Source organism: Leptonychotes weddellii, chromosome X, assembly GCF_054177405.1.
Source record: "Leptonychotes weddellii isolate Sample4059 chromosome X, ASM5417740v2, whole genome shotgun sequence".
Classification (NCBI taxonomy): Eukaryota; Metazoa; Chordata; class Mammalia; order Carnivora; family Phocidae; genus Leptonychotes; species Leptonychotes weddellii.
Window position 1 is genome coordinate 92,825,737 of NC_138385.1, and position 22,050 is coordinate 92,847,786.

Consider the following 22,050-nt stretch of genomic DNA (forward strand, 5'->3'; position numbering starts at 1 on the left):
CCCCCCGGGGCAGATCACACGCATGCGCGTGTTCACTTACATGCAGCACTGCTGTAGGAGGAGATGAAGTTTTGGTTTGTTAGGCAAGGATTCAGAAACTTCTGGTCAACATTTAACTCGTGGCACGGGGACATGGGAGCAGAGCGTGGACTTTGTAGCGTTTGCTGCTTTCTGTGGTATAACTGCTCCCACCGTGACCAGTTTCAAGCAACCTCCAGTATGTGCCTGGATGTGGGGTTAGGAGGAGATGGGCACAGTTGGCCTTCCTAAGCTGGCACCAGTGGCCCCCAGCACAACAGTGCAAGTAGACTGCACAGAGCAGGGTCGAACACAGCCTTGCTCCCTCAGCAACTCCTGTGCCCCAGAGTTGCCAACAGGCATAGAGTAGCTGCCGACGCCGACCGCACAGGTGGGGCTGCTTGTTGGGGAAAGCTCTGTCGTTGTTGCCTTTTATGCTTATGTTAGCAATGGGACAAGCACATAAAAAGTCTACAGAATTGTCACAGACGCCCAGGATTCCTCCCCAGAGGCATGCACTCTGGGACCTGGAGGGCAGATGCTACGTCGGCGCCCCGGGGACCCTGGAGGTGTGGCCCCGCCTCTGGCTTCCTGGCCCATTTCTCCGCAGCCCACCCTGGCTCTGCTGCTTGTGCACTCCTACTGGGGGCTTCTGACCCTGACGTGAACAGCTAGAGTCTTGAGTCCATTTCCTCCTCATGATTTAGATGTGGTGAAATAGCCCCCCTCAGAAAGGGTGAGGTCGCTGCCTAACATGGGAGGAGAGCAGCCACCGCGTTGACGATGGAGGAATCTGGGTCAGTTGACCCACCAGGACACCAGATCAGAAGCCATGAGGCCAGCCCTGACTTCCACCACCAGATGTTTCACGAAAAACCCCACGTGCAGATGCAAGAGTGTGTGGACTTCACGATTTCATTTACATATTCTTGCAGAACAGGCAAAACTCTCGGTAGTGGTGAAGTCAGAATAGTGGTTGCTCTTTCCACCCTTGGATGACTGGGCATGGTGGGGGGCAATTATGAGGGAAGCTTCTGGGCTGCTGTTCATGTTCTGTCTCTTGATTTAGATGCTGGTTACAGCGAGTCTTCATTTTGTAGAAATTTACTTCGATGATCACTGTGCCCTTTTCTGAACATACGGTATACTTCAAGTCAGAAGTTTAATAATTTTAAAACACCTGTACTGGCCCTCTGGTCATACTCCCCCAAACCATGACTGAATCCCGTGGCTTTCCAGATTAAAACTGACTCTTACTGAGTGTCAAGCCCTTGTGTAATCCCGTCTTCTCCTTGTCCCCTGAGCTGGCCCTGCAGGGGCTCCTGTGTGCTCTTCTGTCCTCCTTACTCCCCTGCAGTTCCTTCTTCCAGTCATCCAAGCCCTAACTTCTGCGGAGGCGTCTCTAACCACCCTCCCACCCCTTTCACTGAATGTAGGCTACCTTCTTCCCTGTATAGTATGCGCAGTATTTCCCATTGCTCTTGGATCACTTTTTGAGAATGTCTCCCCAAGTGCTCTGCTAGCCCGTGTATGATTTGTAGCTTTTTATATCCATAGTATCTACAAAGCAGGTACCCCCCAAATGCCCACTGACTGTGATATAAAGGGAAAGAGGGGAGTCCGTGTTGTTTACCTTTTAGCCCGCGTATCTTCCTCCCAACTCAAGAAGTTCCCTAAAGCTACCCTACAGTAAACCTTCCATCTGAGAATACTTTGAAAACTCCTGTGGCTGGCCTTTTTATATACATGCAAGCTTCTTGCCTGTAGGTGGGTAGGACAAGGTGCTCTCGAAATTGCCCTGGTTCATATTTCTGTACCCGAATCCAAAAGCAGGTTCCTGCTCTCCATGACTGCCACCTTCCAGTGACTTTGAACACAAGTCCTCTAAAATATGCTCAGTCTTTCTACACGGTTGGGTCCAAGGTGGTGGCTTTCACTTTGGCATATACTTTCATCTTTCAGGGCCCTCAAGGGTTCTCCTCTTCTTCAGAGTAGAAGAGGAGATGATGATGGTCTCCGAGGCCCTGCGTGATCTTCCTCATGAGCTCTCTCCAACCTCTTTCCCACTCCCCTTTGCCGGTTCCCAGACGTGCCCTAGGGACAGGATTTTTCCTGTCTGCCTGGGGCTGTTGTCCCTCCCATGTGTCTGGACAGCTCACTCCTTCACCTGCTTTAACCTTCTGCTGAGAAGTCATCAGAGACCCCTTCCTGGGGCATCCAGCCTAATGCCATGACCGCCGCCCCACCTTAATGCCCTTCCCAGTGCTCTCTGGCTTTGTATTGCTTTTTGTCCTCTGTCGTGATGTTACCACTTAATTAGTTGCTCCTCTCTTCTCGAATGTAAGCCCCATGAAGGCAGAGGCTTTGTTCTCTGCTACATCCTCCGTGCTGGTACCTTGCCTGGCACATAGTAGGTGCTCAATTGACACGGATGAATGAATTTTCTCCCATTGAGGGCCATCCTCCCAGGTGTTCATGTTGTTGTTCCTCCAGGATGGCAGGAAACTTGTCACCCAGCTGCTCGTGGCTATTCTCCTAAGCCATATGCTCAGTCTTCTGGCTCTCACACTTCTCTGGGGGGCTTAGCTGGTCATTTATGCCATTTTTCAGGCCAACCACATGTGCTTTCTTATTTTAAATGATTTTCTTTTGCTGCGATGTATTGGTACTGTAGCCTGTGGCTCTTCTGGAACAGATTTCAGATCTCTGTTCTGAGGCTTAGCTTTGTGCAATGTTTATTAAGTGCGGGCAGTGGTGGTGGAGGGAGGGAACAGAGTTTTTTGTTGTTTTTTTTTTAAACATTTTATTTATTTGACAGGGAGAGAGAGCGTACAGGCAGGGGGAGGGGCACGCAGAGGGAGAGGGAGAAGCAGGCTCCCTGCTCAGCAGGGATCCCGACGTGGGGCTCGATCCCAGGACTCTGGGATCATGACGTGAGCTGAAGGCAGACGCTTAACCATCTGAGCCATCCAGGTGCCCCCAGAGTTATTTTTAATACTTTTTTTAAAGATTTTATTTATTTATTTGACAGAGAGCGACACAGTGAAAGAGGGAACACAAGCAGAGGGAGTGGGAGAGGGAGAAGCAGGCTTCCCGCTGAGCAGGGAGCCCAATGCGGGGCTCGATCCCAGGACCCTGGGATCATGACCTGAGCCGAAGGCAGACGCTTAACGACTGAGCCACTCAGGTGCCCCCAAAGTTATTTTTAAAAATGCACCTTGTACAAAATGAAATCCAGGTTAGTCTTTGTGTTAGTTATGGCAAGCTATCTGCTAAAACAAATAGCACCTAAATATCAATGTCTTAACATGATAAAAGTTTATGCCTTGTGTCATAAACTTGCGGTAGGGTCCACATTCCCTCTTGTAGTGGAATAAAGGATCGCTGGGGAGGTTATTATGAACCACGCCCACAGATGGTGCACATCATTCCTCCTTAAATCCCATTGGTCAAAATTCCATCACGGGGCCCCACCCTCCAGGGGAGGCTGGGAAATGTATTCTTGGCTGTGTGCCCAGGGGAAAAAAAAGAAAGATTGGAGAACACTGATTGGTGGCTGCCACATTTTTCCTTCTGCAAATATTTTCACAGGTCACTCAACTTAGGTGGGCTGTTCTCAAACTCATTTTAGAGTTTTCCTGATAGGTTGACAGAAGATGAAAGTCCATTCAGTGTGTGCTTATTCTGTGCCTTTTCTGTTTCAACTTTTTAGATCATTCACTCTAAACTGGATTAGAGATACAAATGAATTTTTGTAATACATGAGAAAATGTTTCTGGTCTTCCAAGTTATATAAAATATATTGCTCTAACTCCTAAATCTCTCTTGAAAGTAAAATAGCAGAAGCGACTGACCAGAGAATGAAACCAAAAGTTATTTTTTTGCATGGAAAAAATCAAGCTCTACTGACTTCTGTTTTTAAAACCTGCAGAAACAAATTCATGAATGGAATTTTACACCTTCTTCCATTAGGGGAATAAGGTAAGAACATAAGGGAAAATGGAATTATTGTTTTAATACAAATAACGATGACAGCATTTTACTTTAATGTTTCCACTTATTTATAAGATGTGATATTCTCATTTTTATCAGAATCCTCAGCTTGTTCATGTGCTGCTAATAAGGGCTTCTTGGCTTGTTGTAACAGAGAAGCTTTTTTTGGTATCCAATAGACTAAACTGTCTTGTCTCAAACTTTTTTTAAAAGATGAAGTTAGATCTGTAGAAAGAGAAAGCGTTTCTTCTTTGAACCATGGATGTTCAAGTGCTCAGGGAACCCCAGAATCCCAGTAACTGAAGGAATTACTTGGTAATGACACTCGGTTGGGGTCTCCTGAGTACAATAATGGAGCCAAGGGCATTGTTCTCATTTGGGGAGCAGGTGGTGTAGTCCAAGGAGAGCTATGGTGCTTGGTCTTTGGATCAGGGGTGGTGACCATTTGGCGACCCTTGTGGCTACACTTTGAGCCTCACCCTGCCAGCACATCCAACGGCAGGAGCAGCTCGGAAGCAGATGTGAATTGTAATCCCTCTTTCACTGTTTAACCTTGACAAAATCACTTAGCCTTTCCAGGACTCTGTTCATAGTTTCCATTAAATGAAGGGCTTGGATTAGAACTGTATGTTCTTTATCTGATTGTAAGACCACAGGCCACTGTTGAATCCCCTGTTACCTCCAGACATGGTATGATCCCGTTCTAGACACAGCACTGTTTAGATTAGAATAATATTTTTGTCACTTTAAAGGGAGGGAAATAATTTAAGAACAGTAATGTATTTGAGTAATACTGATGCAAAAATATAATTCAGTGTTGAACATTTTCAAAAACTGAATACTCCAGAAACTAAGTGGTATGAGAACATGTAGTCAAGAACCTTTTGTTTGTGCCTTCTCATAGAGCTACCTCTTGCTGCCATTCAACCATCAACAGGGACGTGCAAAGGACCTGGGATGAATCAGACCCTGGAACCAATGTGCTGTAAAGAGCACATGTTGAACAAAGTGCTACCCAAATAACTGTGATAGTTTCTTTACAAATTTGTTTCCAAAACTTATGTATAACCTAGTTTTCATTATTTTTAAATCACCCTGTTGCTCTTTCAACTAAGTATTTGTCGTGTAATCCCTGACATATGAAGAATGGCTAAAGAAGCTATGGATCTCAGGGAGAGATGACTTAGGGGAAGATAAAGTGGCATCATTTGTTTGAAGAGAATTTAGGCTTTTCTGTAGTGCCACTTGGCAAAATGAGGGCCATCGTGTAGGCTTGGCCCATTGTAGGTAAAGAACTTTCGAGCAGTAAAATCCATCAGCAAATGGAGTATGGTGATTTTCTGTCTCCGGGTATGTCCAGGAAAGCGGACTATTGACTGAAGTGCTGTAGAGTCGGATCCCGACCTTAGAGGGAAATGGACCAGATAACCTGTAAAGGCCTTTCTTGAGCTAAGATGCCATGTGTATTTCTCCCTCCTTTGTGTGGCCCCAAATAGTGTGTCCTGATATTTTTCAAGTCTTGAAATTCCTTAGGTACCATACTACATTATTTCACAAATAAGCTTCCTGTCTTGTGTGTGAAATTATAAATTCTTGAGGACAGAGACCATATTGATTTCCCTTTCTTGCTGCTCTAGGCTTTGCTAGGTGCTGTACCCATGGTTAAGTTCTCCATACAAATGAAAGTCGTTTGATGGGTACAAACTCAAACATACGCAAGATAAATGTCCCTGCTATTTAAAGTTTGTAGAGAAGTAGAAGTCAAATTTGGGGAGTAGTGATTAAAACATTAATGAATCTTTCAAATTTGTAAAATGGAAGAAAATCTATGACTAGATTTTTCTCAAAAATGTATAAGTGACATCAAAACTTACACATAAGCTGCCTTATGTTTTTCCAATTTTACAGCATATCCAAGTTTGATGAGCGGTGTTGTTTTCTTTATGTCCATGATAATTCCGATGACTTTCAAATCTACTTTTCTACCGAAGACCAGTGTAATAGGTGAGTTACAGCTGATTCAGGGGGTTGTGATGTAATTATGGCAAATCAATTTTTCTTTAAAGATTTTATTTATTTATTCTGACAGAGAGAGGGAACACAAGCAGGGGGAGTGGGAGAGGGAGAAGCCGGCTTCCCGCCAAGCAGGGAGCCCGATGTGGGACTCGATCCCAGGACCCCGGGATCATGACCTGAGCCGAGGGCAGACGCTTAACAACTGAGCCACCCAGGCGCTCCCATGGCAAATCAATTTTAAAGGGTCTTTGTTGAGAAGAATATTTATTTGATATGCTGCCTTTCCTGAAATTTTAACTTATAGAAAGTTACTTTTACAGCTTCACTGAGGTATAATTCACATACCATGCAGTCCACCCATTTAGAGTGTACGATTCAGTCTTTTTTTTTAGTATATTCACGGTTTTGCAACCATCGCCACAATCTAACTTCAGAATATTTTCATGACTCCCAAAAGAAGCCCAGTGTTCATTACCAGTTACTCCCCATTTTCCCTCAACCTAATCCTCCTATCCCAGCCTTGTGCAAAAACTAATCCACTCTCTGTCTCTCTGGATTTGCCTATTCTTGACGTTTCATATAAATGGAATCACACTGTCTGTGGTCTTTTGTGTCTGACATTTTTTAGTTATTATAATGTTCTCAAGGCTCACCTGTGCTGTAGCTGTATCAGTACTTTGTTCTTGTTGTGGCTCATCACTCTTCCATTGTACGGACATATTTGATTTATCTATTCAGTTGAAAGGCATCTGGGTTGGTTCCATTTGTTGGCTATTATGAATAATGCTACTAGAATGTTCACGTGCCAGTTTTTGTGTGGCCCTGTGTTTACATTTCTCTTGGAGCTAAATTACTGGGTCTCAGGTAACTCCGTGTTTAACCTTTGAGGAACTGCCAGACTGTGGTCCAATTTTACATTGTCATCAGCAGTGTACGAAGGTTCTAACTTCTCCCTGTCCTTGCTGCATGCATTACTGTGTGTCCTTGTGCTTCTAGCCATCCTAGTGGGCATTAGGTAGGATCTGATTGTGGTTTTGGTCTGCATTTCCCTAATGACTGATGATACTGAGCATCTTTTCATGAGTTTACTGGCCATTTATATATCTTCTTTGGAGAACTATCTGCTCAAATCCTTCACCCAATTAAAAGAATTTTTTTAACCTTTTATTTTGGAAAATATTCAGAGCTACAAGAAAGTTTTAGAGGGGCGCCTGGCTGGCTCAGTCGGTAGAGCATGCAACTCTTGATCTCAAGGTTTTGAGTTTAAGCCCCACAATGGGTGTGGAGCCTACTTAAAATTAAAAAAAATTTTTTTTAATTAATAAAAAATTGGAGAAAAACAGTACAAAGAATGTCCATACATGTTTCACCCAGAATTCCCCAGTGTTAACCCTTCACCACACTTGATTTACCTTCATTCCATATGCATATGATTATTTTTGTTCTGGACTCCTGAGGAGTGAGTTGTAGACATAATGCTTCATTACCTCTCACTACTTGAGTGCATATTTCCTAAAAACAACATTCACTTACATAATCACAGCACAGTTATCTAATTAGGAAATTAAGACTGATAAGGCTCTGTAATCTAGAGACCTTATCCACATTTGACTTACTGTCCAACTAATGTCCTTTACAGCAAAACACAAGATTTTTTTCTCTGCCCCGCCATCCAGTCCAGGATCACGTGTTACATTTAATGGTCATACGTGTCTGGTCCCCGTTTATCTTCATCAGTGCTGCTTTGTCTGTCTTGACTCAATGCTTTCAAAGAGCACAGGCAGTTGAAGTTGTGTAGGCTGTCAGTTGGGGTTTGTTTGCTGTTTCCTCCTGATTACATTAGTGCCATGCATTTCGGGAAGGAACAGCACAGAAGTGATGTCCTGTCCTCACGCGCCACGTCAGGATCCGTATGGCATCTTTGTCTCGTGCCTGGTGAAATTACCTTGGCTCACCTGGTGAAGGTGGTGTTTGCCAGTCTTCTCCAAACTGCCCATTTATAATTGGGTTATTTGTATTTCTGTTAATGGTTTTGAGAATCCTTAATATATTCTGGATACAAGCGCTTGATCAGATGTGTGATTTGCATACAACTTCCCCAGCCCCCATTCTGTGGGTGGTTTGTCACTGTCGATGGGGCCCTCCGCGATACATAAGCTTTATATTTTGATGCAGTTCAATTTGTTTTTTTTTGGTCATTTGTGTTTTGGGGGTCACCTAAGAAGGTGTTGCCTGACCTAAGGTTCTGTATGTTTGTTTTCTTGTTAGAGTTTTAGCTCTTAGATTTAGGTCTCTGGTTGATTTTTTTTTTTTTTAATTTATTTATTTGACAGAGAGAGACACAGCGAGAGAGGGAACACAAGCAGGGGGAGCGGGAGAGGGAGAAGCAGGCTTCCCGAAGAGCAGGGACCCCGATGTAGGGCTCAATCCCAGGACTTGAGATATGACCTGAGCCGAAGGCAGACGCTTAACGACTGAGCCACCCAGGCGCCCCTCTCTGGTTGATTTTGAGGTCATTTTTGTATATGCTGTGAAGTAGGCGTCCAGCTTCATTCTTTTGCATGTGGATATGTGGTCGATCCAGCCTGTTTGTTGAAAAGACTCTTCTTTCTCCTACTAAATGGTCTTGGCACTCTTAGAAACTCGGTTGACCATAAATGTAAGAGTCTATTTCCGGACTTATACTTCTGTTCCCTTGCTCTGTATGTCTGTCCTTACACCAGTACCACATTTTTCTTTCTTACTGTAGCTTCATAGTAAGTTAGGAAATCAGGAAATGTGAGTCCTCCCAACGTTGTTCTTGCTTTTAATAATTGCTTTGGTTAGTGTGGCTCCTTGCATTTCCATGTGAATTTTAGAATCTGTCAGTTTCTCCAAAAAAGGCAGCTGTGATTTTGACAGGGATTGCAGTGGAGATGTAGACCAATTGGGGCAGTGTCATTCTAACCATAGTAAACCTTCGATCCCAGAGCACGGCTGTCCATTTGTTTAGGTCTTCTTTAATTTCTTACAACAGTTTTTTGCAGTTTCAGAGTACCAGTGTCATACTTCTTTTGTTTTAAACATAGACCTAGGTATTTTTTTATGTTATTATAAATAGAGTTTTCTTAATTTCATTTTCAGAGTGTTCATGGTTAGTATATAGAAATATGCTTGATTTTTATATATTTAGTATGCTGCAATCTTGCTGAATTCATTTATTCTAATACTTTTTACTAGTATTTTAAGATTATGTTTTTAAAGTAAACTCTCCACCCAATGTGGGGCTCAAACTCATGACCCTGAGATCAAGAGTCATACACTTTGCCAACTGAGCCAGCCAGGAGCCCCGCTTCTCATACTTGTTATTGAATTCCTTAAGATTTTCTGTATACAAGATTATGTCTGCTGCCGACATAGGTAATTAGAGTGCTTCCTTTCCAGTGTAGATGTCTATTTCTTTTTCTTACCTACCTGTCTGACTAGGCTCTCCAGTACAGTGTTAAGAGCAGGACGTTGTGTCTTGTTCCTGATCTTAGGGGGAAAGCATCCAGTCAGTCTTTTATCAGGAAGCATGATGTTGCCAGCAGGTTTTCATAGATGGCCTTTATCAGGTTGAGGAAGTGCTCTTTACTACTAGTTTGTTCAGTGTTTGTATCATGTGGTTTGAGAACGTTTTAATTCAGCATGTCTCAGGCACTTATTACGACATCATATTTGGAAATCGGACTGAATATCAGACTAGGGGACCCTTGGATCACAGTCTTCAACTTACAAAAACTGCTGCCAAAGATGAGGCAGAATATCCCTTCACTACCAAGTTGACCTTTCTGACCCTCCCTCAGTCCTCAATGCCTTTTTTTTTTTGCCATACACCTAAATAATTTTTTAATTGAAGTGTAACATACATACAAGTGAAGTGTGTAAAGTGCACTTAGGGTTATCTCCACCCCAGCAGGTGCCTCATGCCCCTTTCCAGTCATTCCCCCCCCTGCAGTGCTAACTATTTTGATTTCTATCGCCAGTGGTCAACTTTGCCTGTTCTTGACCTTCAAATAAATAGAATCCTGAAGTATGTACGCTTTGTTTTCTCACTCACGTTTCTTAAAATAATATCCATTAGATTTAGCCATGATGTATATGTATCAGCTCATCCTTTTTATTGCCGTGTCGTGTTCCATTGTGTGGATGTATAGCAGTGTGTCTGCTCTGTTGGTGAACATTTGGGTTGTTTCCAGTTTGGGGCTATTCGGAATAAAACTGCACATTCTTGTACATGCCTTTTGGTGAGCATGCATGTTGATTTCTGTTGTGTATACAACTAGAATGTGGGGTTACTGCGATAGGGGGCAGCTCTCCGTTCGCCTTTGCTTAACTCCACCAGTAGTTTTCCAAAGTGGCTGCATCACTTTCCACTTCCACCAGTAGTGTATGAGGAGAATTCCACTTGCTCCACATTTTTAACAATGAGTGATAATGTCCCGTAAATTTTAGTTATTCTGGTAAGTTCATACCACACGTCTCTTAAGAATCCTGACTGTTGTGTTTCGCAGCTTTCAAACATGAAAAGAAGCAAAGGTAGAATGGATTACTTACAGAAAAGAACATTTTAATGTTTTGTGGGAATTATCTTCAAGTGCACAGTATTCTTCCCTGCCATCTTGCAGGAAAATACTGACTAAAGCTTTTGTGAGTCATGGGGCGCCTGGGTGGCTCAGTTGGTTAAGCGACTGCCTTTGGCTCAGGTCATGATCCCAGGGTCCTGGGATCGAGCCCCACATCAGGCTCCCCGCTTGGCGGGAAGCCTGCTTCTCCCTCTCCCACTTCCCCTGCTAGCGTTCCCTCTCTCACTGTCTCTGTGTGTGTGTGTGTGTCAAATAAATAAATAAATAAAATCTTTAAAAAAAATTTTTTTTTGCGAATCAAATCGCTTGTATGTAAAACAACTACACGAGTCTAGGAAGTGGCTGATGTAGCCCAGCAGCATCTGTGAGAAAGACCTGTGGGTAACAGTTTGATAGTAAGCTTGATCTGTATCAAGGGAATGACGAGGCCACCTTCTACATTTCCTCCCCACCCCCTCCTTCCACAAGACCTTATTTTGCACTAAGCACGAGAGTGTCTACAGCTTGAGAGGTGGGGGTCCTACTCTCCTTAGCACCGATGAGATCACCTCTGGAACACCGGTCGTAGGGCCAGACTTGAAGAATAATAAGGCGACACCTTTCAACAATGACCTTTTAGTGGAGTGACTTAAAAACAAGTCCTGGAGGAAACATTGAAGGAAAAAGGAGGAAAGATTTACAAGGTTTAATATAATTACATTTCTAATGGGCTGTTCCGTAGAAGAGGGATTAATTCTAAGCAGTCTATGGATGGGACCCACGTGAATGAAGTCTTCGTTTGATATAATAAAGCATTTCTCATCAAGTTGTCCACAGAAAGAGCAACGTTGTGAGGTAATGAGTTCTCTGTCTCTGGAGATGTTCAAGCCTCAGTTGGCCAACCAGTGGGTGGGGCTACTGTATAGAGGAGATTCAAACATCACATGAGTATTTGAACTAGATGAGGTAACCATTAAAGTGCTATGTCAAATCAAGGAGTAGATTGATTGTTCCATGAACTTGTAAAAACTTGGGGTATATTTAATCACGGTTTAATATAATAAGGCTAAGTTAAATGTAGGGAACATGAGTGATGATAATTAGCATCTTTGTGACATTTGCTGTTCTAGGTTTTGCTCTTTGGTTAAAGAGATGATAAGCAACTCAGTGGGCAGTACAGTGGAGCTCGAGGGGGACACCGATGGGGACACCTTAGAGGTGAGTCATAGAAGACCTGCAACATGGAAAAAATTACTTGTATAATTTGTGTCTTTGATGCTTCAAGAAAATGTCCCATTTTTGTGTGTGAAAATCCTTTATATTTAACAATACTCTTGACCATAGGAAACAAACTGAGGGTTGCTAGAGGGGAGATGGGGGGGAATGGGGTAACTGGGGGATGGGCATTGAGGAGGGCACAGGATGGAATGAGCCCTGTTCTACGCAAATGATGAATCACTGAACTCTCCCGATGAAACTCATGATACACTATATGTTAATTAAGTGAATTGAAATGTAAAAAATACTCTTTCATGGCTGCAGCGCAGGGCACAGGAGGAGGGGCAGCCGGAGGTGGGCTGACACCCTCCCCGCTTGGCGCCGCGGTCCGCGGCGTGGGCCGGCCGGCCCAGCGGCGAGCTGACCGAGCTCAAGCTGCTGTGCCAGGGCCGCGTGGGCGAGAGGAAGCTGGAGCGCGTGCCGGGCGGCCTGGCCTTCTGCTCCGTGCTGCTCGAGCGGAAGGCGCTGGGCCCGGCGCGCCCAGGGCTGCTGCTGCGGCGGGGCCTGCACGACGCCGGGGCCCCGCCGGAGGGGCGAGACCTGCGCGCCGCGTTTGACAGCACGGGTGATAATGTGGGGTACGCCTGGAGAAGACCGGCCCCGTGCCTGAAAAGTGTGTGACGCCACGATCGATGCCATCACGGGGCACTATTGCCACAACCCCACGGAGTGGCTGAGGGAGTCGCTGAGAGACTGGAAGGGCACCGAGAGGGAGGCCGCGGCGGCGTCCCGCCTGGCGGGGGCGCTCCGGACCTGGCAGCCGAGCCCGGTGGCCCACCGCCTCCTGGAGGATCAGCAGGCCCCGGGGGCCTCCAGAACGAGCAGTAGAGGTGGCCGCAGCAGCTGTGCTGCGTCCCAGACGTCCTGGGACTCGGAAGGGCCCGCCTTGGGGGCTCCTGGTGACTCAGCTGCTCTCCTCCAGGGGCCCGAGGGCATCCGCACAGCCTGAACTTGGGTTCTCCCACCAGGGTTGACCAAGCGTCTTCCCCGTGCCTGTGCTGTGAAGACCTAGCGGTGAGCAAGACAGGGGGCCCCAGTGCTCAAGGCGTGGCTGGCTTCTCAGAGCTGGCAGTCATCGAGCACTTACTCTGCACCCGGTGGGGCTTTGGGCGCCGTTCACATGCTCTCATTTATTCCTCCTGATCACCCTTGAGAGTGGGAGTCTGTGGTCCCATGAAATGTATCCGTGCAAGAGGAAGTTTGGGATCCATGTCCAGCACGGAGAAGGAACGTCCAGATCAGCAGTTATCAGTGGTGGTGTTCTACAAGTGGGGAAACCCGGCCGAGGTCAACAGCTGGAGGAAGTCCGTAGCAGTGGGAGAGCTGGGCGGAGAACCAAGGCTGTCAGGCTCCAGGGCCCACACTGTGACCACTGGATCATTCTGTTACTCCCACAGTTGGCCAGAGGCTTTGAGGCCATCGGTGTAGACCTGTACACCAGGGCAGGTGGCGTGGGGAAACCTGGTGGGCTCACGGCCCTTGAGTGTGTTAAGAAGGGACAGTGAGGTTTGCGAGGACAGCCTGCAGTCACACCGTTAAGTGCTCAGGGGTGACTGATACATGGTCAGTGCTCTACAAGTGTTAGTTCTTAGAAATATTATGACTTCTGTGATGCCACAGTTTGTTACTATTTTGTATCAAAATCACCATTCTCATAACAGATTTAGTAAGGGAGCCGGATCCTGTAATTTTAAAAAGTGGTCTTCCTGCTTCTAAGGTAATCCTATTAAAGCTTATGCCTTTACAGTGGAAAGCTCCATAATACAAAGAATTTCCCATTCCTGTTGAGGAATAATTCATTTCTCGTATTCTCGAAAGTCCCATCGCGGTCAGTTTCAGTATCTCTTGCAGCTTCCCTTAGGCTGAACTGTGAACAGGGTAGCTGGACTTCATAACAGCTCCAGGAACCGCTAACAAGGGGAGCGTTTGCCCTCAGCAAACTGGTCTGGTAGAGGCTACCTTCCACCAGCTTCGGGCTCACCTGCCGCTGAGAGGCGGCAGAGAGCCGAGTGGCCATCCCTTGTTCCAGCCTTCCAGCTGTGACCTTGGGAAAGCCACACATGATGTCATATCATGCCACCTGGAGCTTAGGTTGCCGAGCTCTTGCCCACGCTGTCCCGCTAAGCTGCGGACCAGCCTCTGAGCCCCTGCACGCCTTCAGCAAGTACTTGATGATGCCGGGCACTGTGCTGGGAGCTGGGGCAGTAGCAGACAATGAGAGAGAAGTGGCCCTGCTCTGTGGACCCCACACGCCTGGCCAGGAACACAGGTGTTAAGCAGCTCAAAACCTCAGGGTGCTGCCGAGGCGCCGAGCCAGTCGCAAGCCCGTACCGGTGCGGCCTGGCCTGTGCCGTGCGCTGTGCATTTCCTCCCCACCCCCACCCCCCCGCCAGTGCACCTGCCTCTTAAGGCCTTGGGTCAGAGCTAGTTCTGTGGATGACGGACACGTCAGCACTTCCAGTAAATGGCAGTGGCTTGGCTAACAGCTTTAGGAAGTAGGTTTTCTGAAAAATGTGTCCCTGTTTCTTGAACAGAGGCAGATTTCAGAGGTGCTTCCATTCCCTCATGCTTTATGACCTAAATTCCTGAAATGTGCAAATGCCAAACATCCTGACAGCCACCCTATATCCCCCTGCATGCTCTCACACCTGAAAGGAGCCCCCAGCCCTCCATCACACCACGTGATCTGATAGAGGCTTCAATGGCCTGTGATTTCTGCACCTGAAATTTTCCATGACCAGCGAGCGGACAGGGCTTGGTCCCCACCACTGCAGCTGGCTTGCTCCTGGGACCTGTCTCAGTCCCACATGCTGTGGAGGGCACTGGGTTTCCCCCAGCACTCCTGTCCTGACACTTCCAAGGAGAGCAGCTCCTGTCCAATCAGTGAGGGAGAAGGAGCACGGGCTCTGGAGCAGCCTCGCGTGACCTCATCTCAACGCCCGGATCAGAATTGAGACTCAGAAAAGATGATGGGTGAGAAGAGTCTCCATGCTGCACCGCTGGGCTGTGCATGCTGCCGGCTTCCCGGGGCCTAGAGGTGGCGTGGCCCCGGCGGCTGGGCACCACCAGGGCAGAGCCGTAGAGCCTGGTGACATGGGGTGAACTTGCACAAGAAGCTGCCCCAGGAGATGGTGGCTCAGAGCCAGGTGGAAGCACCCATTTGTTGAGTTCACACATCAGCAGTCGGGAGGCTTCTGCCGTGACCAGCACCGTGCCAGGCATTGAGGCATGACAACAGGACAAGTAACGTGCCCTCGGAAAGCACACGATTTCCCCTACTTGGTGAAACAGGAAAAGTGTAGTAAAAGTAAATATACATGTATGGCAAAAGCACAAATACTTAATATGGTCACTGAAAACAAAGATACACCATAAAAAAATAAAACATAAAGATAAAATACTCTTTTATGAGTCACTGTCCGTGACTTTCAGAGATGAAGTTGAATAGGTCTCTATAGAAGAACCTCATTACTTCAGTATCTTCTCAGCCAGAATATTTAAGAAAAATTTGGCAACTGAAGTAAAATTTTCTTTTGTGTACAACATATAGAAGTTTTTTCTCAGCTGATTAAGAATGTGAGCCTACAAGAGACCTAGGTGGCCAGCTCGTGGTACCCATTTGTCTGTGGATAGACACTTGGGCTGCTTCCATAGCTTGGCTGTTGTAAATAATGCAGTAAACATAGGGGTGCATGTATCTCTTTGAATTGGTGTTTTCATTTTCTTTGGGTAAATACCCAGCATTGGAATTGCTGGATGGTAAGGTAGTTCTATTTTTAACTTATTGAGGACCCTCCATACTGGTTTCCAGAGTGGCTGGACCAGTGGTGCATTCCCACCAACAATGCACAATGGTTCCTTTTTCTCCACATCCTCGCCAACACTGATTTTTTACCTTTTAGATCATAGCCAGTCAGACAGGTGTGAGAATCCCAAGCTCTTGCGGACAGTGCAGCTCTAGTCCAGTTATTACACCATTACACCTGTGTGTCTTTGCACAGCTGTTCAGATTTGCCACTAATTCTGGTCCTCCCATTGATGACAATTTAATGAGATTTTTACTATCAAGTTAGCTTGAAATTCACTCTCTGAGGTTTCTTTCAGAAAGTATCAAAAAGATTCATTTTAATAATTGACTCAGGTACTTGAATTCTTAGTTCAGAATCAGAGTTTGTTGTGGAAATGAACTGAATGATGCACTTTGAAGGTAACAGATGAGGGGGCCAAGAAAGGTGTGAGATAGAAGCCTTTTATGGAGCAGGTTGATGTCTGGTTCAGTCAGACATGACGGGGACCTGTTAGTGATCTTCACTGTCATGAGCATCCTTGGAAGTACGTTGGAAGGGACCAGCACATGTTCTGTGCACTTCTATAAGTAGGCACAGTAGAGCCTAGAAAACAACAGGAGCAAGAATTGCTCAGCCTAGAGTTATATTTGTTTTTATCCTCGAGAAGAACCAACTAGAATGCAGCTGTACAGCAACTTTTGATAATGAGATTGCAGCAACAGAATAGCAATGGCGATTATAGGTGGAATGTGTGCAATGTGTTTGACGCTAGATCTGTCCATCTAAAAGGGGGGGAAGCCCTGCCATGTGCTTTGTATTAAGAACATTTTATTGACCTTCGGTTCTCCCGTGGGCTATAGAAGGAGATTGGTTTCCTGAGAAGCTAATGAAGGATCATGCAGGAAGGCAGCTCTTTGGGGTACTGGACATGGCTTAGAAGCCTTTGTAAATTGCAGCATTAAAGTGGGACAAAATCTCCAAAAGCTGAGGCCACTAAGTTCCATATGAGCTGTATTTTTAAATTTTTTGGATTCCATTTCCTAAAATCATGTTGTGAATGTATGAGTAACTGAGAATTCTACCCTTTGAAAGTAATTACTTAGTGAAAATTACATAAGCTGAGGAATGTGACCTTCCTGGTACTCAAATAATGTTATTTATAAATAAAAAATGGCAGGACAACGTTTAGGCTCTTATGGGGCTCCCCCACAAGTTGTGTGCTTTTTGATCCTGTTGCCTTGCCTTCTTCAGTACGAGTATGACCACGATGCAAACGGCGATAGGGTCGTGCTGGGGACAGGCACATATGGGATCGTGTATGCCGGAAGAGACCTGAGCAACCAAGTGCGAATAGCCATCAAGGAAATCCCGGAGAGAGACAGCAGGCAAGTCAGGGCGGGCCTTCCTTGTTCTCAGGTGCCGCCTCCACACCCACACCCCGTGCCCACCACTGACGGCGCAGGGGACTTAGGAATGAAGGCATCATGTCGTCCAAAACTGTAACGTTCTCTTGTTAGAATGGTGATTCACTTTTGTTCTTTGTGTGTTATAAATAGATGGAGAAAACGGAACAATTTTACTTGGAGGCATGTGGATTGCCAAGAGTCCTATTTTAAAAGAAAACTGTGGTTTTATTTCCACTCATCAACTAGGTCTAAAGTTGTACATTTTTACATAGATAGATGGCAAATTTTTTTAAATGTGACTCAGTGCTTTAATTCATAATGTAACAATTTTAAAGGGCTATGATTTATTCAGATGTATCATTACAGAAAATTAAATGTGGTGAAAAGAAAATTAGCTTTTTGCAGTACAGACTTTTTTTTTTTATACCCTGCCCTTTAACCTCACCCTCATACATTTGGGGCTATTTTTTTTTAAACCACCACTGTTACTAACTTAATATTTTTTAGAGTCTAATAAATATTCCTTTTTAAAATTCACACTGCCCCCCCAATTCTAAACAAGAATGTTGCAGTGTTGACTGCCAAGTATTTTTGTAGAGAAGCTACATACAGAGTAATGGCCACCACATAAGAAAGAATAGCTCTGTTCTCCACAGACATGTTCAGACGACATCTGCATGTTGCCCTCAGTGCTGACACTGATGGACACATGCAAACAGCCCTCCATCCTGGTGGTCAGTGAATTGTTAGGGATGGGTTACAAGTGCTTTCTAGCAGCTGTAAGACCCTTCATCATTCATCCGTTCATTTAATCACTCATTCATTCATCTGTCTTTTCATTTATGGTATTTGAGCTAGAAGGCCGGTCCTGAAATGAACTCGTCTAGCTTCTTCTAAGGCTGGGAGAGATTAAATGACTTCTTCAAGGACGTGAGGAAACAAGACTGGGATCCAGTCTCTTGAGTTCCTTGTCCGGTATTCTGTCTCTTATGCTCATGCTGGCTAAGGTGGTGCAGTTGTATTTTGGGGGGAGACTGCTGGCATGTACCACCTCCTTTAACTGGTTGCAATAGTTAAGCTTTTTGTTGCCCATAGATTTTCGGGGAATTTTAGAGCCAGAGGGGACCTTAGAAACTGTTTTTGTCCCATTCCCTAAATGTATAGCTGAACTTACAATGTTAGGCACCTTCTCTTTGCCAGATTCTGGACTGGCCCTGGGGACTGACAGGTGCCTAGGATGCTGTCCTGATGTCAGGGTGTTCCTGGTTTGGTAGGGAATGCAGATACCTTGCCTGGGGATCAAAGTGATGAGTGTCACCACGGGGGGTGGAAGGGGGTCAGTGCACAGAATGTTTGTGGAAGATAGGAGAGGAATCACTTACTTTTCCTGAGTGAGTTGTGGTAAGTTTGAAGAAATAAATCCTCTTTGAGCTGGTCTTTGAGGGATGAGTAGCAGTTCATCTGGCAGAAAAGGAGAGGCCAGAGCATTCCATGCAGAGGAAAGAACAGAGCTGTTAAAGCACAGAGTGTATTCAGAGAACAACAAATTATCTGTTGTGACTCGAATGTAGGATGGGGGTGGGGGCGCTCCTGAGATGAGGCAAAATTTTCAGTAGATGTAGTCTGACTTGAATTTGAAGTTCCTCCTGTGCCATGTTAAGCAATATGGTCTTTGTATGGACTTGATGATCTGATGAGGTGTGTGTTTCAGGAAGAGGAAATATGGCAACCAGAGGAGAATAGACTAAAGGAACCCGACGCTGGGCTAGGAGGTCCATTAGGTAGCCGTTGTTATAGTGTAGACTGAGTCTGCGGAATGAGACTAGAAGGCAGCTGAAGACAGAACCTTCTGCAACACGACTCTTCATGAGAGGCAGAGGAAGAGGGCCTGCTCAGAGAGGCAAAGCATAGTTGGAGAGTTGAGACCCTAACGAGAGCAGTCGTTTGTTGAGTACCTCCCATATACAAGGCACGCTGGTGGGTGCCTGAGACACTTGACACGCTTCGGCCTTTGGCAGCCCTGCGTGGCTGGTAGAGCTGTCCCCTCTTTTACATAAGGGAAGCTGCCTACTCTTACGGGAGCCAGGAGCAAGACCATTTCCAGAGGGAAGGACGGCCAGCAGCAGGACGGGTACTGGCACAGTGCCGTGCGGACCGCAAGCCCCGAGGATCTGGCAGGTGATGCTGGCTTTGCTTTTCTTACTAGGTACTCTCAGCCTCTGCACGAGGAGATAGCCCTGCACAAGTACCTCAAGCATCGCAATATTGTTCAGTACCTGGGCTCTGTTTCGGAGGATGGCTACATTAAGATATTTATGGAGCAGGTGCCTGGGGGTGAGTAGTCACTAGTATTCTGGTCTCACACGCTGAAAACCACTGATGAAAATAGAATGTGAACATCATCATCCAACTTGCCATTTAAAAAGTGACAGACCTTTTAGATATGGGAGAACATTTGTTTCTCAGAGGGGTTGGATACAAACTTTCCAGTGTCACATAGTCTGTTTCTGGTTTAATTCAGTCATCAAATATTCATTGAGGATCTACTGAGTGCCAGCCGCTGGGCTAAGCACGGAGACAGATGAATAAAGCATAGTCTCCAGCCTTGAAGCCTTCATGGTCTAGGAGTTTAAAGATAATTTGGAGACGAGGGGACAGAGGTTTTAAAAATGACACTGCAGAATAACATGTTTACTGTGAAATCAAACGCCAGTGCCTTACCCACAGAATCCCCCAAATGCAGGCAGTATTGTGGGGGGGGAGGAAGAGTTCCTCTGATCTGCAGCCAGAGTGTCTAGCTTGAGTTGGTCCCTCCATCTGCAAGCTGTGGGACCTCAGGCAAATTCTTTACCTCTGTGCCCCCTCAGTTTTCTGATTGAATAAATGAATTGTAAAATTGGAGTACTAATAATTACTCTAATGATTGGCGTTGTAATAATTATTGGGTCGGTAAGGACCCTAGGTCAGTGGGTTGTTGGATGGATCAAATGAGATAGTGTATGTAAAGCTTTTAAAATGGTGCCTGGCAGAGAGCAAGAGCTCAATAAATGTTCATTTAAAACAATAATAAAATTAATAATGAAAATTATGATCTGAGTGCAAACACAAAAACTTCAGTTAGAAATCTGTGTGCAGGGGCATCTGGGTGGCGCAGTCAGTTAAGCATCCAACTGTGTTTCGGCTCGGGTCATGAGACCGAGCCCTGCATTGGGCTCCATACTCAGCACGGAGTCTGCTTGAGATTCTCTCTCCCTCTCCATCTGCCCCTCCAGCTCATGCTTGCTCGCTCGCTCTATCTCTCTAAGATAAATTAATCTTTTTTAAAAAAAGAAGAAATCTGTATTCATTCATTGCTTTAACCAACAGCTATTAAGAGCCTACTTTCCTATCAAGAACCTAACTGTGTATATTGAGAGCTGGGTAGTGGGCTGGATTTTGAAGGTTACATTAAGGATAAAATACAATTTCTTCTTCTCTCAGGTTGCTCCTAGTCTAGCAGAAAATAGGTCAGTTGCTGTTCACGTTAAATGATTTTCCAAGGGTAAGGTTTAAGGATGACAGCAGAATTGGAGAAATGTGCACATCCCCTTTTACAGATGGAGAAAAACTGAGGCATAGCAGGGTTCCTTCAGCACTGGGTAAGGTGTCAGGCTGAGGCTGGCTGGTGCCCAAGGGCCTGCACAGTGACCCCTGAAACACATGGTCAGAATAATACAGTGAAGGTTGGTTTTCTTTGGGCCCAAAGGTTCAATATCTAATATAATAAGGGCAGGGACGTTAAGACAGTCCTGCCCCTGTGACCCAACGCAGGGGGCTTCTCCCACTGAGGATGAACAGACCCAAACTCCTCTGAACCTAGCCCCTGTCTCCCTAAATGGCCCCTCATTCTGGTCCTGTCCACCTCTGAGTTCAGGGCCAGGTATAAAACGTGGCTTTGACCCAAGCCAAATGGCCAAGACGTTTGTGCAGCATCTGCAGCAGGGGGCCGGCCCTCCCCAGGCCAGAGTGCATTGTTGTGCGCTCTCCTCCTGACTTTGTGCGGCATGACAGAGTCTGTAAAACCAAAAGGAGCCCTGCTGAATTTCAGAGGTCCCAAGGGACTCAGGTTCACCCTCCCTCTGCGGTGCCTTCTCTGGCCGCACGGCAGGCACGTCTGGGAGCTGGCAGCAGAGGGAGGAAAGACTGCAGTTAGCCCCAATGCAGTGGTGTTGGCGTGATGGCAGATGTGCGGTGAGATATCACCTCACTTTGCTTCCCTGGCTCTTAGGACTGAATCTTCATCGCCCTGCTGAGTTTTCTGCTGTGTCCCTTTCCAGGAAGCCTTTCTGCTCTTTTGCAATCAAAGTGGGGGCCAATGAAGGAGCCCACCATCAAGTTCTACACCAGGCAGATCCTGGAAGGCCTGAAGTATCTCCATGAAAACCAGATTGTGCACAGAGACATAAAGGTACTTGCTGGTGTCCACCAACGCGGCTTCGTTTGTGCCTCTGAGACCCTGCCAGCTGCTGGCTGGCCGGGTCTGCAGACTGCCCAGTTCAGAGAAGGGAAGGAACTGCGCGTGGCCGCCCCCAGAGTGCTGAGGCTAGTCTTGCTAGAGACTTGAGACCGTTTCTTAAGGTCCAAAGCATTTGAGGTTCTTCCTTTTCTACAGGGTGATAACGTTCTGGTGAATACCTACAGCGGAGTGGTGAAGATCTCTGATTTTGGAACCTCCAAACGGCTTGCAGGAGTGAATCCGTGCACCGAGACTTTTGCTGGTAAGCGGGACGGGGCTGGGCACGGGCAACCGTGCCGGAGTTATGGTTCCTGAGAGCCTCAGCGTGGTGTGGCCAGTCGGTAATGAAAGCCGACCATGTGTGGTCCCCAAGTTCAGATGATTGGAACCTTACTTATAATGGTGCACTGAGCCAGAGACTTGTGGCCACGATCGTGCCTTACTGTCGTTGTCATCTTCAAAGGTTGGGTGGG

At 46.1% G+C, this 22,050-nt stretch overlaps 1 protein-coding gene across 1 annotated transcript in view; it reads left to right on the forward strand.

Annotated features, from left to right (window-relative positions):
- MAP3K15 (mitogen-activated protein kinase kinase kinase 15) overlaps positions 1-22,050 on the forward strand; it is a 119,145-nt gene that overhangs the window by 77,134 nt on the left and 19,961 nt on the right. The window contains exons 12-18 of the mRNA XM_081809065.1: positions 3,950-3,999; positions 5,920-6,015; positions 11,741-11,828; positions 16,928-17,061; positions 19,289-19,416; positions 21,399-21,529; positions 21,734-21,839. Of these exons, the coding sequence (XP_081665191.1) occupies positions 3,950-3,999; positions 5,920-6,015; positions 11,741-11,828; positions 16,928-17,061; positions 19,289-19,416; positions 21,399-21,529; positions 21,734-21,839 (733 nt within the window). The remainder of the gene's footprint in view (positions 1-3,949; positions 4,000-5,919; positions 6,016-11,740; positions 11,829-16,927; positions 17,062-19,288; positions 19,417-21,398; positions 21,530-21,733; positions 21,840-22,050) is intronic.